Genomic DNA, 18623 nt, shown 5'->3' with positions numbered 1-18623 from the left:
TGGATCGTTCTCTGTAAACTGTAGAGACTGTTATGCATGAAAATCTCAGGAGATCAGCCGTTTCAGAGGTAGGAAACTGTCTGGCACCAACAATCATTTCACGGTCAAAGTCACTTAGATCACATTTCTTCCCTGTTCTGATGTTTGGTCTGAACAACAACTGTACATCTTGATCATGCCTGCATGCTTTTAAACATTGAGTTGCTGCCACACTATTGGCTGATTAGATAATTGCATTAATGGCTAGGTGTACAGGTGAACTTGATAAAGTAGCCATTGAGAGTATGAGCAGCATTCACAACATAAACATAAGTTATACACAATATTTAAAAGAAAGAAAACCATTAGAACAAAAAAGTCTGTTTTCATACAAATTGTTGCAAGGACTACATCTCATAGATGTAGGTTGTTGCAAACTCTTGCTTCTCTGCTTTAACTTAAGTTTTTAACTTAGGTTAACCAATTTCCCCCGGGATCAATAAAGTATGACTATGACTATTTTTGTTTAATGCGAAAAACTTTTTATACTTACCTTCCTCCATAATGTTGGGGAATCAGTTCTCACCAATTATCCACTTTTAAAAAATATTTACACTGTGAGTATCCTTGTAATTTAGAAGATAGAAATGCATGGGCTCATTGTCTGAATATCTTCCTCTGGTGGAGAAGTTGTGCCAGCACTTTTTAAATGCATCTGTAACATTCAAATCCATAATATAAACTGACGATATTCCCTTACAAAGAACGTTTAGCTTTTTTTGTCACATGTACATTGAAGCATCAAAGCATACAATGAAATGTGTCATTTTTGTGTCAACAACCAATAAAGTCCAAAGATGTACTGAGATTAGCCTGCAAGTATCAATATGTTTCCAGTGCCAAAACAGTATGCCCACAACTCACTAATCCTAACTGTATGTCTTTGTAATGTAGGAGGGAACTAGAGCACCCAGAGGAAATCGACATTGTCACTGGGAGAACGTACAAACTCTTTACCGACAGCCATGGGAATTGAAACTGGATTGCTAGCACAGTCAACAATGTATACCCAAAATGATAGCACAGGTTTAAAGGGAACAGAAACATAAAGCTGGAAGGATTAGGTTAGCCATCAAAATGTCTGATTTTCCCACCTGATGGCTTGAACATCAAATTCTTGAATTCCTGACAACTGCTACCCTTCATTCTTTGTTTTGGTATTTTCCTTTTCTCTTTCCTCCTGGTCCAATTGCCCTGGTCACCCTATCTCTTTCCTCTCCTCCACCCTTTCCAACCGCCATTACCCATACACACTGGTTCCCTCCCCATCTCCTTCCCTTTATTCCATGCTCCACTGTCCTCTTCTATCAGATTCCATCTTCTTCAGCCCTTTGTCACATTCACCTGTCACCTTCCAGCTCTCTCCCTATCTCATCGACCTATCACCCTCCTCAGCTGAAACTACTTCTTACCTACCTACATACTGCCCCACCCTCCTTGCTTCACTTTCCCGCATGGGATGTCTCCTTACTTCCTTACAGTCCAGATAATGGTCTCAACTTGAAACGTCGACTGTCCATTTCCCTCCATAGATGCTCCCTAAACATCTAGCACTTTCTTCTGGTGCATTTGTATGTTACTCCAAATATCCAGCATCTGCATTTTCCCTTGTGTTCAATTTTCTTTTTTCTTTGTTGAAGCCAGAATATTCTACCTTAAAACCATTTTAATTGATCCATCCAGGAAGACCCTAAAGTTCCTGTTGTTGTCCATCCATTTTGATTATTTTTAACTGCTCTAGTGAAGCTCCCACTAATTGATTATTCTCAATGTCAAGCTCTTTGGGAAACATGGAGGTAAGATAATTGACTTGTTCCTTAACTTGTTATCTCTGGGAAATGAATCAGGACCTGGACAGACAATCATATATGAAAGATTGTATTCAGTAACTTGACTGACATGTTGGAAGTTTGTCTCCCATGTACCAAATGATAACGTGTTTCATCTGTGGTTCATTGACATGGAGATATTTTATCGCAAAAACTTGAGATAGTGTGTAAAAGAAAAAGATTAGAGTAAAAGGTGAGTATGAAATGGACACATAAAAGAATAATTTGGAATTGAAATGACACATTTGCAGAAATTGTTTTACTTTGGGACTTGTTGGAATTCCATTTACTGTGTTCATGTGGTGACTGAGCAGATACGTGCATTTCTACTAGATAAGTGGATGAACGTTTGAAGCAGAGAAACTGCATGCATGAATCCCACAGCTTCCTAAGCAGCCACAGAATTTTGGTTAACCCTCTCTCAGGCAGTACTGTGAAGAAGCCTCTTTCATGCAATCGATACCCAGCTCTGGGCCTCTGCCACAACCCTTGTTAATCTTGAAGTCTCAAGTAATCAGACTGAAACACAACTTCTGCCACTCCTAGTCCTGGGGGGATATCAGGTATTAGAGTGCCTCACCATTTGGGACATGAACTCTCCTCACTACTACCATCAGGGCGAAGGTAAAGGAGCTTGAAGCCCCAGAGTGAATAATTCAAGAACATTTTCTTCCCCTCCATCATTGGATTTCTGAATGATCCATGAACCCATGAACACTATCTCATTATTCCTTGGGAACACACACAAAAAAAGAATGAACAGTCGACCTTTTGGGCCAAGACCCTTCTTCGGACTGAGAAGGAAGGGGGAAGATGCCAGAATAAAAAGGCATGGGAGGGGAAAGAGGCCAGAAATAATTTGATAGGAGAGGAGGGTGGACCATAAGAAAAAGGGAAGGAGGAGGGGACCCAGGGGGAAGTAGGTGCAAAGGTCAGAGTGGGGAATAGAGGAAGGGGTGGAGTGTGGTGGAATTTGTTTATTGGAAGGAGAAATCAATATTCATGCCATCAGGTTGGAGGATACCCAGCGGAAAGTGTTACTCCCCTTCCCTGAGGCCTCGTCTTAGCACAAGAGGAGGCCACAGGTTGACACGGCGGAATGGGAATGGGAAAAGGAATGAAAATGTTTGGCCATCAGGAAGTCCCAGTTGTGGTGGATGATGTGGAGGAGTTTGATGAAGTGGTCCATGAACTTATGACGGTGTCACTAATGTAGAGGAGGCTGCATCAGGAGTACCAGTCACAATAGATGACTCCAGCATATTTGCAGTGTTGCCTCACCTGGAAGGACTGTTTGAGGCCTCGAATGGAGGTGAGGGAGGAGATGTATGGGCAGGTATAGTACTTGGGCCGTTTGCAGGGATACGTACCTGGTGTGAGATTAGTGGGGAGGGATGAAGGGATAAGGGGATCGCAGAAGGAGTAATTCCTGCAGTAAGCTGGGGGGGGCGCAAGAGGTAAAGATATATTTCGTGGTAGGATCCCTTTGGAGATGGCAGTAGTTGCGGAGGATAATGTGATGTAGAGGCTGATGGGATGGTAAGTGAGGACAAGAGGGACTGTATCACTATTAAGGTGGCAGGAAGGTGGGCTGAGTGCAGTTATCTGGGAAATGGAACAGATGAAGGTGAGGGCAGCATCAATAGTAGAGGGAGGGATACCCTGTCCTTTAAAGAAAGAGGACATCTCTTATGTCCTGGAACAGAAAGCCATGTTCTGGAAACAGATGTGATGGAGGCAAAGAAACTGAGAAAAGGGAATAGCATTTTTACAAGTGGGAAGGGCATAGTCAAGATAACCATGGAAATTCTTCTTCTTCTTCTGCCTTTCAACTCACTAGTGAGCATAGGCCACCAACAACCTCTTTCCAGATCAACCTGTCTTGTGTATATCTCTCCAGCTGTGACCATGTCATTCCCACTCTCCGCGTCGGTTAGCACTTCCCTCCTCCATGTGGACTTGGGCCTACCTCAATTTCGCTTGCCCTGAGGATTCCATGTGAGAGCTTGTCTGGTGATACTATTCGGGGGCTTCCTCAACGTGTGTCCTACCCAGCACCACCCCCTTCTCTTGATCTCTGCCTCAGTTGGTGTCTGGTTGGCCCTTTGCCATAATTCTGTATTGTTCACATGTAAGGGGGTTTCGACTTTTATGTTACTGCGGAGGCTAATTAAAATGTCGTCTTTGTTATGTTAATCTGGGGAATGCGGCTTTGTTGTGTTAAACGCTGAGAAAGTTTGTGCTAACAGTTTGTTTTTGCTTTAGTGTGTGATAACAGAGTGCTATTAACCAATTGGTATAGTTGTTATGGTTTTGGTGTATTTGAAGATACTGTATGCGCGGGGTTTTGGGGGAGAAGGCGGGAGAGCGAGACAGAGGATGGACGAGGTGCTGTGAGTCCGCTAACGGGGTCGGACCCTGAGCGGGACATTCGGCGAGGAAACAGAGACGGACTTGTGTGGAGCGTCTGGTCGACCACCGTTGTTGGTCCCAGTTGGCTGGTCGAGGTGGTCCAAGGGGGTCGCAGGGTGAAGAAGAAGGTCCTTGAGCTCCAACGGTTTTTGTGCACGAAGAGATTGAACTTTGTTAAGTGTGGCGCCTTTTATTTTCCTTTTATATTTTATTCTCTTTTAATTATATAGTTCCAGTAATATCTATAAACTGTAAATCATTTAATTGCATCTGGTGTATTTTCTGTCATTTGGGCGGGGTGGGGTACCTCACACAGCATCCACACAAACGAATTATCCAGTTTGGCGGGGCCGAGGCTGTTTCCCTAGACGACAGCGAGCCGAGCGACCCTGAGGGTGGCCAGGGGGGGCTACACACATAATCTGTCCATGTTAGCCCCAAAATCTGACGCAAGCATTTGTTGATGAAGGTTTATAAAAGATGTCGGTTGACAATTTGTCTCCAGAGATGGAGAAAGAGTGATTGAGAAAGGGCAAGGAGGTGACAGAGATAGACTAAGTGAATTGAAGGGTGGGGTGGAAATTGATAAAATTGACAACCTTAGAGAGGGTGCATGAAGCAGCGCTAAAGCAGTTGGTAACATAGCAGAGGAAGAGTTAGGGAGTATAAACGGGGAAGGCTTCGGACATAGACTGTTCTACAAATGACATAGCTGGGGGCCAAGTGAATGCCCATGGCTACCCCTTGGGTTTGGAGAGATTGGAAGGAGCTGAAGGAAAAATTGTTCAGGGTGAGGACCAATTCTGCCAGATGGAGGAGTTGGTTATGGAGGGGGATTGGTTGGATCTTTGTCAAGAAAGAATCGGAGAGCTTTGAGGCCCTCTTGGTAGGAGATAGAAGTGTATAGGGACTGAACATTTGTGGTGAAGATGAGGCAGTCAGGGCTGGGGAATTGAAAGTCACTGAGGAGATCAAGGGCATGAGAAGTGAGATGTAGTTGGGAAGGGTCTGAACCAAGGGGGATAGAGTGGAATTGAGATATGAAGACACGAGTTCAGTAGGACAGGAGCAGGCAGAGACAATTGGCCGTGTATTAATGGTAAAACTCTTGGCAGAGTGGAGGATCAGAGGGATCTTGGGGTCTGAGTCCATAGGACGCTCAAAGTAGCTGCGCAGGTTGACTCTGTGGTTAAGATGGCAGACGGTGTATTGGTCTTCATCAATTGTGGGATTGAGTTCAAGAGCCGAGAGGTAATGTTGCAGCTATATAGGACCCTGGTCAGACCCTACTTGGAGTACTGTGCTCAGTTCTGCTTGCCTCACTACAGGAAGGATGTGAAAACTATAGAGAGGTGCAGAGGAAATGTTACCTGGATTGGGGAGCATGCCTTATGAGAATAGGTTGAGTGAACTCAGCCTTTTCTCCTTGGAGCGACGGAGGATGAGAGGTGTCCTGATAGAGGTGTATAAGATGATGAGAGGCAAATTGCTTGTGTGGATACTCAGAGTCTTTTTCCCAGGGCTGAAATGGCTAACACGAGAGGGCATAGTTTTAAGGTGCTTGGAAGCACATACAGAGGAGATGTCAGGGGTAAGTTTTTTACGCAGAGAGTGGTGAGTGTGTGGAATGGGCTGCCAGTGACGGTGGTGGAGGCAGATACGAAAGGGTCTTTTAAGAGATCCCTGGATAGGTACATGGAGCTTAGAAAAATAGAGGGCTATGGATAACCCTAGGTAATTTCTGAAGTAAGTACATGTTCGGCACAGCATCGTGGGCTGAAGGGCCTGTATTGTGCTGTAGGTTTTCTATGTTTCTACCTAGACAGTGCAGTTTGTGGATCTTGGGCAGGAGGTAGAAGCGAGCAGTGCTGGGTAAGGGAACTGGATATGGGATAAGGTCAGTGATGGTGTTCACCACAGTTTTCTGATATTGTGGAGTGGAGTTCTCCTAGAGGGATAGGTATGAGGAGATGTTTGAGAGTTGCCACCAAGGTAGATGTCAGTGTTAGAACCATAAAATCATAGAACACTACAGCACAGAAAACAGGCCATTTGGCCCTTCCAGTCTGTGCCAAAACAGTATTCCACTAGTCCCATTGACCATCATCCAGTCCATAACCCTCCAGACCTCTCCCATCCATGTACCTATCCAATTTGTTCTTAAAACGTAAGAGTGAGCCTGCATTTACCACGTCAGATGGCAGTTCGTTCCGCACTCCCACAACTCTCTGAGTAAAGAAGTTCCCCCTAAACCTTTCCCCTTTCACCCTAAAGCCATGTCCTCTCGTATTTATCTCCCTTAATCTAAGTGGAAAGAGCCTATTCACATTTATTCTGTCTATACCCCTTATAATTTTGTAAACCTCTATCAAATCTCCCCTCATTCTTCTATGCTCCAAGGAATAAAGTCCTAACCTGTTCAATTTTTCCCTGTAACTCAGCTCCTGAAGACCCGGCAACATCCTAGTAAATCTTCTCTGCATTCTTTCAATCTTACTGATATCCTTCCTATAGTTAGGTGACCAGAACTGTACACAATACTCTAAATTTGGCCTCACCAATGTCTAAAACAACCTCCCCATAACATCCCAACTCCTATACTCAATACTTTGATTTATGAATGCCAGGATGCCAACAGCCTTCTTTACAACCCTGTCTACCTGTGACGCTACTTTCAGGGAATTTTGTATCTGAACTCCCAGATCTCTTTGTTCCTCCGCACTCCTCAGTGCCCTCCCATTTACTGTGTATGTCCTACCTTGATTTGTCCTTCCAAAATGCAGCACCTCATACTTGTCTGCTTTAAATTCCATCTGCCATTTTCTGGCCCATTTTTCCAGTTGGTCCAGATCCCTCTGCAAGCTTTGAAAGCCTTCCTCGCTGTCCACAACGCCTCCAATCTTAGTGTCATCAGCAAACTTGCTGATCCAATTTACCACATTATCATCTAGATCATTGATATAGACAACAAACGACAATGGTCCCAGCACAGATCCCTGAGGCACACCACTAGTCACAGGCCTGCAGTCTGATAAGCAATCATCCACTACCACTCTGTCTTCTCCCACACAGCCAATTTCAAATCCAGTTTACAACCTCTCCTAGTGTCTGAACCTTCTGAACTAACCTCCCATGTGGGACCTTGTCAAAGGCCTTACTGAAGTCCATGTAGACAACATCCACAGCCTTTCCTTTGTCTGCTTTCTTGGTAACCTCCTCAAAAAACTCTACAAGATTCGTTAAGCACAAAGCTATGCTTAATCAGCCCTTGGCTGTGCAAATACTTGTATATCCGATCTCTCAGAACACCTTCCAATAATTTACCTACTACTGATGTCAGGCTCACCGGCCTGTATTTACTTGGTTTACTTTTGGAGCCTTTCTTAAACTACGGAACAACATGAGGTACCCTCCAATCCTCCGGCACCATACCCATGGCTAAGGACATTTTAAGTATTTCTGCCAGGGCCCCTGCAATTTCTACACTAGTCTCTCTCAAGGTCCAAGGAAATGTCATGTCAGGACCAGGGGATTTATCTACCTTTATTCGCTGTAAGGCAGCAAGCACCTCCCCTTCTTTATATGTTCCATGACATTGCTGCTTGTTTCCCTTCCTTCCATATATGCTATGCTAGTTTTCTGAGTAAATACTGATGCAAGAAAATTGTTTAAGATCTCCCCCATCTTGTGAGGCTCCACACATAGACGACCACTTTGATCTTCTAGGGGACCAACTTTCTCCCTTACTATCCTTTTACTCTTAATATACTTGCAGAAACCCTTCGGGTTTACCTTCACATTATCTGCCAAAGCAACCTCATGTTGTCTTTTTGCCTTCCTGATTTCTTTCTTTAGTATTTTCTTACATTTCCTATACTCTTCAAGTACCTCATTTTTTTCCTTGTTGCTATACACCTCTCTCTTTTTCTTAACCAGATCGCCAATATCCCTTGAAAGCCAAGGTTCTCTATGCCTGTTAACTTTGCCTTTAATCCTGGCAAGAACATGCAAACTCTGCACTCTCAAAATTTCACCTTTGAATGCCTTCCACATACTGAGCACATCTTTGCCAGAAAACAACTTATCCCAATACACCCCTCCTAGATCCTTTCTCATTTCCTTAACTTTGGCCTTTCTCCAATTTAGAACCTTAACTCGAGGACCAGACCTATCCTTATCCATAATTAACTTGAAACTAATGACATTATTGTCACTGGACCCAAAATGTTCGCCTATACATACTTTCGTCACCTGACCTGTCTGGTTCCCTAATAGGAGATCAAGTATTGCATCCTCTCTCATTGGTCTCTCTATATATTGATTTAGAAAACTTTCTTGAACACATTTGACAAACTCCATGCCACCTGACCCTTTCACAGTGTGGGAGAACCAGTCAATATGTGGACTGGGACTTCCACATTTTCCTCCCAGTATTCCTTTATCTTTCAGTATTCCTCATTATTCCTTCTTTGTATTATTCATTTACTTTTATAATTTATAGATTTTTGTGTCTCTGCATTGTACTGCTGCTGCAAAACAACAAATGCTATGTCATGTTTTAGATAATAAATCCCATTCTGATTCTCTCAGAACCAGGAAGGAATTAGGGAGAGAGATTAGATATGAAAACCAGAATTGATGGGAGCTTGGACATTTTGATAGGGTAGAAGAGGGGTCTGAGGAAGAGAGATTGGTTAGAAGGAGAGGTCTTGCAGAAGCAATGGAGTCATATCCAGGGGAGAGGTCAGAGTTTTCAGGATGGAGGAAGGGAGAAGATTAAACAATTAGGCAAGCTGGAAATATATCCTACCAGGAGATGGATGAACAGTTAACAGGGATCAGGGAATTTGGGGAGAGCTGGATGATGGAGTTCCCAGGATTAGCATTGAAATGCAAATTCAGAGCAAACAGAACTCCCAGCACTACATTTGGTCAAATTATTCGTCATCTGTGTTGAAGGGGTTCATTGGGGTTGAGTCCAGGCTGCTGGCCTGTAATAACAAAGACAGCTCAGGACAGACCACTGAGGCTGCAGGAGACTTAAAACAGAAGGCTGGAAACTTCCTTGCAAAAGGCAAAATAGGCAACGTATCAGGTGTCAGACTTTCAGCCTTCATTGTCCCAGACTTACTGCCCTCCATTAATGGGACTTCATAGGTTGTTGGAAAGTTCTGCAGTCAATTTTGTGGAATGTCTAGTATAAGTGTTTGAGGTCAATCATTACACAATTTTAATGCTGCATTTGAAATTCAATTAAGACAGCATCTTTCGGATCCTTCTGTGGAATAAGCCACCCTTACCAGAAGAAAAACAGCTCAATTATTCTGCCTTCACAATGTAAATTTTATGCACTATGATACATCTCACTCCAAACAGTGGGATGTGTCTATCCCAGATGTAGCAACCTATGAACAGACATGAACTCCCAAGAAATTTTTGAAGCCGGTAATTTGTGAAATTGCTCTCCGCATGTTAACATTTCTATTGTTTTCCTTGCGTTTGTCAGTTTATTAGCTAACCTAACCATTGTTCCGCAATGTACACAACGCCAGCATAATTATTTACTTCTATGCTCATAACACAGTGTTAGAATTGGGACAACTTTCCAAATTTGTAGAGGTGCTTCAAATGATTTAAACACCAAGTAAAGCTGCAATTGCTTCCTGACATGAAGTGCATTTTTGATTGAATCCTGCCTGGTGGTTTTGCCCATTACTTACCTGGAATGACCGAGGACCAACAGAAACCCATTGAAATTCTACAACTTTGTAGATCAGTAAACAAGCATCCCCTAATGTACTCATCATTTCATTTCCAATTCAATAGATTTTGTCTGGCCACCAAATACTAATTCCATTTGCTTTAATAAGCATGCAGCTTAATTTCCCCTTTGAAATTTGAAGCAATTTCAGTATACATCACAACAAACTGAAAATATTACCTTGATCAATGAAGCAGGACAAGTACCTCAAGGAAAAACCAACGAAGAAGCAAGGCTGGCTACGCTTAAGTGCAAGTCTCTATGCTTTTAACACTTTTGAAATATGTTGGGTTCAACTCTATTTCAATGCACAATGTTCTTTATGGTTGTTCATGTTGTAAAGATTATTTATTAACATGTGTGGGCACAGTGTCATTACAAGAGGCATTTCCAGTTGAATAATAAAACTTTATAAGCTCCTGTATGAAGGGTGTTTTCCACATATTTCATTATTTTAGAAATAAATTTAGTTGCTCAAGTTTGTGAGTTTAAATCAGTGACACAGAAGGGCAGGGGGAGATGAGGAGAGCAGTGGTGACAGGGGATTCAATAATTAGAGGAGCAAGCAGGAGATTCTGTGGACATAACAGAGACTGTCAGGTGGTATGTTGTCTCCCTGGTGTCAGGGTCAGGGACATCTCAGATCAGGTCTGTAGCATTCTTAAGGGGAGGGTGAGCAGTCAGAAGTCACAAATGACATAGAAAGATTGAGGAGAAAGTATAGAGAACTAGGTAGGAAGCTGAAATGCAGCATATCAAGGGTAGTAATCTCTTGACTTCTGCCTGTGCCACCATCTGGGAAGGGTAAGAATAGGATGATATGGTAGTTGGATGCATGGCTGAAGAAATGGTGCAGGAGGCACTCTTGCAGATTTGTGGGTCATTGGGATCTCTTCTGGGGAAAGTATGACCCGTATAAAAAAGGATGGGGTGCTCCAGAACTTGAAAGGGACCAATATCCTTGCAGGTAGATTTGCTAGAGCTGTTGGGGAGGCCTTAAACTCATTTAGCAGTGGGATGGAACTGGAGTCAGAGGATCATAGGTCAGAGGATAGGCAATTGGTGTACAGGTAGCTGTGATGTGTAGAGTGACAGTGAGGAAGGACAGGTACTTGACAGGGCATAAATGCAGTCTGTTGAATAGGTTAAAGTGTCTCTATTTTAATGCAAGGAGTATTCAGGAACAAAGCTGTGAACTTAAAGCATGAGTCAGTACATGGAACTATGACGTTGTGACCATTACAGAGATTTGGCTATAGCAGTGGCAGGAGTGGCTGCTGGATATTCTGAGATTTGTTTGTTTCAAAAGGGACAGGAAAAAAGGTAAAGATGTGAGGGAGTGGGATTTCTAACTGGGATAGAATCACAGCTGCAGAAAGGGAGGATATCCTGGAGGGATTGACCATCGAGTCAGTACGGGTAGATGTCAAAAACAGGAAGGGAAGACTTTGGAAAGGTGCAAAATTCACAGAATTGTTATCATAGATGACTTTAACCACAATATTGATTGGCACCTCCTTAGGGTAAAAGGCTTAGGTGGGGCAGAATTTGTTAGGTATGTCCTAACACAATAGGATTCCTGACATAATATGTAGACAGACCGACTAGAGGAGAGGTCATACTGGATCTGGTGTTAGGTAACGAACCTGGTTCAGTGGCAGGTCTCTCAGTAAGTGAACGTTTTGGAGACAGTGACCACAACTCTGACCTTTACCATAGCCTTGGAGAGGGATAGGAGCAGACTGTATGGGAAAGTATTTAATTGGGCGAGGGTGAATTATGATGCTATTAGACAGGAACTTGGGAGTATAAATTGGGAATGGATGTTCTCGGGGGGGGGGAGGGGAAGCACAACAGAAGTGTAGAAGCTGTTTAGGAAGCACTTATATGGAGCTCTGGATAGGTTTGTCCCGTTGAGGCAGGAATAGGGTGGAGGAACCATGGCTTGCAAGAAATGTGGATCATCTAGTCAAAAAGAAGAGAGAAGCAAGGAGTTTAGGGAGCAAGGATAGGGCTCTAAAGAAATTTGAGATAGTCAGAAAGGAGATTAAGAATGACTTACAAGAGCTAGAAGAGGAAATAAGAAGGCCATGGAGAGCAGGATTAAGGAAGGCTATAAGAAGTTCCACACATACGTGAAGAACAGGAAGATGACGACAGTGAGTCTAGGATGCATTAGGGATAAAAGAGAAAACACGTGCCTGGAGTCAGAAGAGGTAAGGGAGGTTCTGAATGAATACTTTGCTTCAGTATTCGCCAGTGAGAAGGACCTTGATGTTTGTGAGGACAGCATAAAATAGACTGATATGCTAGAATATGTCAAACTTAAGAAAGTGGGTGTGCTGGAAATGTAAAGACATTAGGATAGAAAAGTCCCTGGAGCTGAATGAAGTATAATCCAAGTTACCATGGGAAGTGAGGAAAAAGATTGCTGCACCTTTTGAAATGATTTTGGCATCCTCACTGGCCACATGAAGAGTACCAGAAGACTAGAGGGCGTCAGATGTCATCCCTTTGTTCAAGTAATATAAAAGGGGCAATGCTGGGAATTAATGACCAATGAGTCTTATGTCAGTGGTGGGTAACTATTGGAGAGAATTCCTAGAGACAGGATTTATGAGCATTTGGAGAAGCATTGTGTGATTAAGGAATAGTCAGAATGGCTTTGTTAGGGGCAGGTCATGTCTCGTGAGACTGATTGAATTCCTTGAGGAAGTGACAAAACAAATTGATGTAGGTAGAGCAATGGATGTGGTGAATATGGATTTTAGTAAGGCATTTGGCTATGGTCTTATGGTTCCCCATGGTGGCTCATTCAGAAAGTCAAGAGAGATAGGATCCAGAGAAACTTGGCTACATGGACTGAGAACTGGCTTGCCCACAGAAGGCAGAGGGTGAAGGTAGATGGAATGTATCCTGCCTGGCAGTTGGTGACCAGCGGTGTTCTGCAGAGATCTGCTCTGGGATTCCTAATCTTTGTGATTTTTATAAATGACTTGGATGAGAAAGTAGAAGGGTGGGTTAGTAAGTTTGCATGTCACATCAAAGTTGTTGCGTTGTGGATAGTTTAGAACTTTGACCAGCGCCCAATCATTGGAAACTTGGAGAGGAGGGAATTTCAATCAGGTCCACTGCTAGAGGATAAAAGGCAGCAGTGGATTGTGGCAATGAAAACAAGCTTTGACCAGCAACCAACCAGTGTTCGGGAATTGATTAGCAAGAGCCAATTATATGCTTCTCATCTAAAAATCTCCATTTAAATGTGCAATGCGCAAATTATAGTAATGTGAAATAAATAGTGTACAGTAAAATATACAAGAGAACAGACAATATAGCTTAGAAATACAATTGTATCAACGTGAGTTAATCAGTCTGATGGCTTGGTGGAAGAAGTTGTCCTGGAGTCTGTTGGTACTGGCTTTAATGCTATGGTACTGTTTCCTGGCTGGTAGCAGCCAGAACAGTTTGCTGTTGGGGTGACTTGGGTCCCCAATGATCCTTTGGGCCTCTTTTACGCACTTGTCACTGTAAATGTCCTGAATAGTGGGAAGTTCACATCTACAGATGTGCTGGGCTGTCCACACCACTCTCTGTAGTGTCCTGCGATTGAGGGAAGTACAGTTCCCATACTAGGCAGTGATGCAGCCAATCAGGATGCTCTCAATTGTGCCCCTGTAGAAAGTCCTTAAGATTTGAGGACCCACACCAAACTTCTTCAACTGTCTGAGGTGAAAGAGGCGCTGTTGTGCTTTTTTCACCACACAGCGAGTACGTACAGATCATGTGAAACCCTCAGTGATGTGTAGGCTGAGGAACTTAAAGCTGTTTACCCTCTCAACCCCAGATCCATTGATGTGAATAGGGGTTAATCTGTTTCTATTCCTCCCGTCATCCATAACCAGCTCCTGTGTTGAGGGTCAGAGGCGTAGAGGTGAGGGAGCCCACTCTTACCACCTGCCAGTGATCTGACAGGAAGTCCAGGGTCCAGCTGCACGAGACAGGGTGAAGGTCGAGGTCTCTGAGTTTCTTGTCAATCCTTGAGGGAATTATGGTGTTGAATGCTGATCTGTCGTCCAAGAACAGCATTCTCACATAAGCATCTTCTTCTCCAGATGTGTAAGGACGGTGTGTAGAGCAGTGACTATTGCGTCGTGGGTTGATCAGTTGTGTCGGTCAGTGAACTGCAGGGGGTCCAGTTTGGCTGGTAGCAAGCTGCAGATGTAATCCTTGATCACCCTTTCAAAGCATTTACTCATTATTGAGGTGACTGTGACAGGATGCCAGTCTTTTTAGCTACAGGGACAATGGTGGATGTTTTTAAAAAAATGTTTTAATTAATTTTTTTTAATGAGTTTCTACAATACAGCAGAGAAAAAAACCCACTAGCAAAAAAGAAATCTATACAGTGCAAAACAAACATGTCTAATATACAATTCATAACAGGAAAGATAAAGCACCCAAAATAAAATCATATAAAGTTAGTATCCTCCCCACCCTCCCACTATGCAACTCCAAGCCAACCATTTTGATGTAAAATCAAATAAAGCTTTTGTCCCCAGAGCTGTAAATATAAAAAAAAGTATATTAGATTAGATTATGAGGACACGCAGTCCTCTTTTATTGTCATTTAGTAATGCATGCATTAAGAAATGATACAATGTTCCTCCAGGATGAACACAAGACAAACCAAGACTAAAAAAACTGACAAAAACCACATAACTATAACATATAGTTACAACAATGCAAAGCAATACAGTAATTTGATAAAGAACAGACCATGGGCACAGTAAAAAAAGTCTCAAAGTCTCTCGAAAGTTCCATCATCTTATGCAGACGGTAGAAAGGAGAAACTCTCCCTGCCATGAGCTTCCAGCACCACAAACTTGCTGATGCAGCACACTGGAAGCACCTGACCACAGCCGACTCTTGAGTACACCTGAAAACTTCGAGCCTCCGACCACTCCTTCGACACCGAGCACCAAGCACCATCCCTGCCGAGCACTTCGACCCTGGCCCCGGCAATAGGCAATAGGCAAAGCCGAGGATTTGGGGCCTTCTCCTCCAGAGATTCTCGATCGCACAGTAGCAGCAGCAGTGACGCAGGCATTTCAGCAGTTTCTCCAGATGTTCCTCCGGGCTTCTCACGTCTGTCTCCATCAAATCAGGATTGTGCACGGTACCTACTTACAAATACGATATCATTTCGGTGTGGCCGCGTGCGCTGCATCACGCTGCCATCTTCTCCTCCCCTCCACTTAATATTGCCTACTACCTAAACTGTAATATATTTCCACATGAAAAAACCGTAAAACTTAACCAGACAAAAAAGCTGAAAGTAAGGGAATAAAATACAAAAAAAAAGATAAACCTTGAATCTAAAGAGGAATTATGAAAATACTCAAGAAAAGGTCCCCAGACCTTATGGAACTTTATGTCCGAATTAAGAAGTGAATAATGAATCTTTTCATGGTTTAAGCAAGACATAATGTCTCTAAGCCATTGAGCTTGAGTGGGTGGGGCAACACCTCTCCACCTAAGAACTAAACGTCTAGCCAAAAGAGAGGCAAAAGATAATGTTTGACATTTAGTCGGACTCAAATGCATGTCAGCTTCACCTGAGGTGCCAAAAAGAGCAATCAAAAGGTTAGGTTCTACATGGCAATTAATAATATGGGATAAAGTTAAAAAGACTTCTCTCCAAAATTTCTCCAAACTAGGACAAGCCCAATACATATGGATAAGAGAAGCCTTGCCCACTATACACTTGTCACAACAGGGACTAATATCAGGATAGAACTGCGATAATTTAGTTTTAGATATATGAGCCCTATGTACAACCTTGAACTGCAAAAGACAACGGTGAGCACATAGAGAGGTTGAGTTAACTGACTTAAGAATTGAATCCCAAACCTCATTGGACAGAAATATTTAAATCATATTCCCAGGCAGTTCTAATTTTATCAAAGGGGGCATAACTCAAGGTTGCTAACTTATCGCGAATAGTAGATGTTAAAGCTTTACCCATAGGATTTATACAAAGAAACAAGTCCACAACATTTTCTTTTGGCATCTCAGGAAAGTTTGGTATTAAAGGGTTAATAAAATGTCTAATTTGAAGATATCTAAAAAATGAGTATTAGGTAGGTTAAACTTTGCAGACAGTTGTTCAAAAGTTGCAAAACGATTATCTATGAAAAGATCTTCAAAGTGCCTAATGCCCTTTCTGTACCAGACATGAAATGTTAAGTCTTGCATAGAAGGTCAGAAAAGATGGTTATGTAAAATAGGACTAGAGAGAGAGAAACCGTGAAGACCAATATATTTTCTGAACGGAGCCCATATTCTCAGATTATCTAATGAGAGGATTAACAATTAGTTTAGGCAAATGACAAGGAAATGCAGATCCAAGAAATGCAGATATGGAGAAATCCTTATTAAAATTCAACTCCATTGCCACACATTTTGGGCAGTCAGACTGATTATAAAAGGAAGACCAAAAAGTGAGACAGCGTATATTGGCTGCCCAGTAATATAAACGAAAATTAGGCAAGGCCATGCCACCTTCCCTTTTAGGTTTTTGAAGGTGAACTTCATTAAGTCTAGAACGTTTGCCCTTCTATACATAGGACGAAATAATAGAATCTAACGAATCAAAAAATGCTTTAGAAATAGAAATTGGTAGATTGAATTAAGTATAAAAATTTAGGAAGGATATACATTTTAACAACATTAAATCGACCTACCAGAGACATGGATGGGGTGACCACTGTGTCAAACTCTGTTTTGTATGATTTAAAAGATTAGTAAAATTTTCTCGAAAAAGACGCTTAAAGTTCCTTGTTACTGTAATACCGAGGTAAGTGGACTGATTATTTACTACTTTAAAAGGGAGGTTATGAAATTATAATATTTGTGCTTCTGTTAATTGGGAGAAGTTTGCTCTTATGTAATTTAAGTTTGTATCCGGAAAGCTGGTTAAATTTATTAAGAAGTGAAAATATTGGGGGTAAGAAGGTAGTCTGATTTGATATAAGAAGTAAAAGATCATCAGCATAAAGAGAAACTCTATGCTCAACACCCCCCCAATCCCTGTCAATTCAGCACAGCTACAAAACACAATCGCCAATGGCTCTATGGCCAGATCAGAAAGTAAGGGACATAAAGGGCACCCTTGTCGGGTGCCACATTTAAGGTTAAAGGGTTGGGATTGCTGAGAGTTGGTCAAAACAGAAGCAGTGTGGCATGAATATAACAATTTAATCCATGTAATAAAATTTTGTCCAAAATCAAATTTTTCTAAAACCGCAAACAGATAGGTCCACTCCACATGATCAAACGCTTTCTCCACGTCAAGAGAGATGACACATTCAGGAGTCCCAGATGAAGGTGAATATAAGATATTAAATAGATTCAGTATATTAAAAAAAGGGAGGCGATTTTTAATAAAACCAGTTTGATCTTCAGAGATAATTGAGGGTACAATGTTCTCCAATCGACGAGCCAAAACTTTAGCCAAAATTTTGACATCAACATTTAACAAAGAAATCGGCCTATACGAAGAACACTCTGTTGGGTCTTTACCTTTTTTTGCTAAAAGAATAATACTTGCCTCATTAAATGATGCTGGTAATTTACCATGTTTAAATAAATCGGATAAAACTAAGATTAACTGAGGCAAGAGCAGTGAGGAATATGATTTATAAAATTCCGCAGAGAACCCATCAGGTCCAGATTTACCAGACTGCAGTGCAGAAATGGCTAAGGATATTTCCTCTAGTGATAGTGGCTCATTAAGTTTTACTTTGAGACCAGGAGAAAGCGAAGGAATATTTAAACTATTTAAGAAATGCTCGACAGAAATGCTATCATTTAAAGATTCAGAGGTGTGGAGTTGAGAATAATAATTCTTAAATGTATCATTAATACCAGAATGATTCAAGGATATGTTTCCATTTCCCATTTGAATTTTTGGAATTTGTTGTTTAGCTTTAGAGCATCTTAGTTGGTTGACTAAAAGTTTACCGGATTTATCACCATGAGTATAAAACCAGCTCTTACTTTCGAGAAGTTGGCGTTCAATTGGGTGAGTGGAAATAAGGTCAAACTTAGTTTGAAGTTCCACTGGCTTCTTGTACAGTTCCGGATTTTTGGTCTGGGCATATAATTGGTCTGTTGCTTTAATTTGACTAACCAAATCTAATCGCTCTGTATAGGTCTTTCTTTTCAAATTTGCAGTATGTGAAATTATTTGACCCCTCAGATATGCTTTCATGGCATCCCAGATAACCTGAGTTGAGATTTCAGATGACATGTTAGTATTTAAAAAAGTTATCTGGTCCTTCATAAATTTTACAAAATCATTATCTGACAACAGGGTCGGATTAAAACACCAATATTTATTCATATGGGGGAAACCAGGAAGAATTATAGACAGGGTAACTGGGGCATGATCTGAAATCAATATACTCTGATAATAACAAGAATGAACAGATGGAATCAGCAGGTTATCGATTTAAAAAATAATCAATTCTAGTAAAAGTATGATGGACATGTGGAAAAAAAGAATAATCTCTCTCACTTGG

The 18623-nt window shown here is 41.9% G+C and overlaps 1 protein-coding gene across 1 annotated transcript in view; it reads right to left on the bottom strand.

Moving 5' to 3' along the window:
* Positions 1 to 18352, bottom strand: part of LOC134345928 (NACHT, LRR and PYD domains-containing protein 3-like) — a 66213-nt gene extending 47861 nt beyond the window's left edge. The window contains exon 1 of the mRNA XM_063047280.1: positions 18100 to 18352. Within this exon, the coding sequence (XP_062903350.1) occupies positions 18100 to 18352 (253 nt within the window). The remainder of the gene's footprint in view (positions 1 to 18099) is intronic.
* Positions 18353 to 18623: the final 271 nt, after the last annotated feature.

This window comes from Mobula hypostoma, chromosome 4 (genome assembly GCF_963921235.1).
Source record: "Mobula hypostoma chromosome 4, sMobHyp1.1, whole genome shotgun sequence".
NCBI classification, from domain to species: domain Eukaryota; kingdom Metazoa; phylum Chordata; class Chondrichthyes; order Myliobatiformes; family Myliobatidae; genus Mobula; species Mobula hypostoma.
This window is presented reverse-complemented; position numbering and strand designations above follow the sequence as displayed.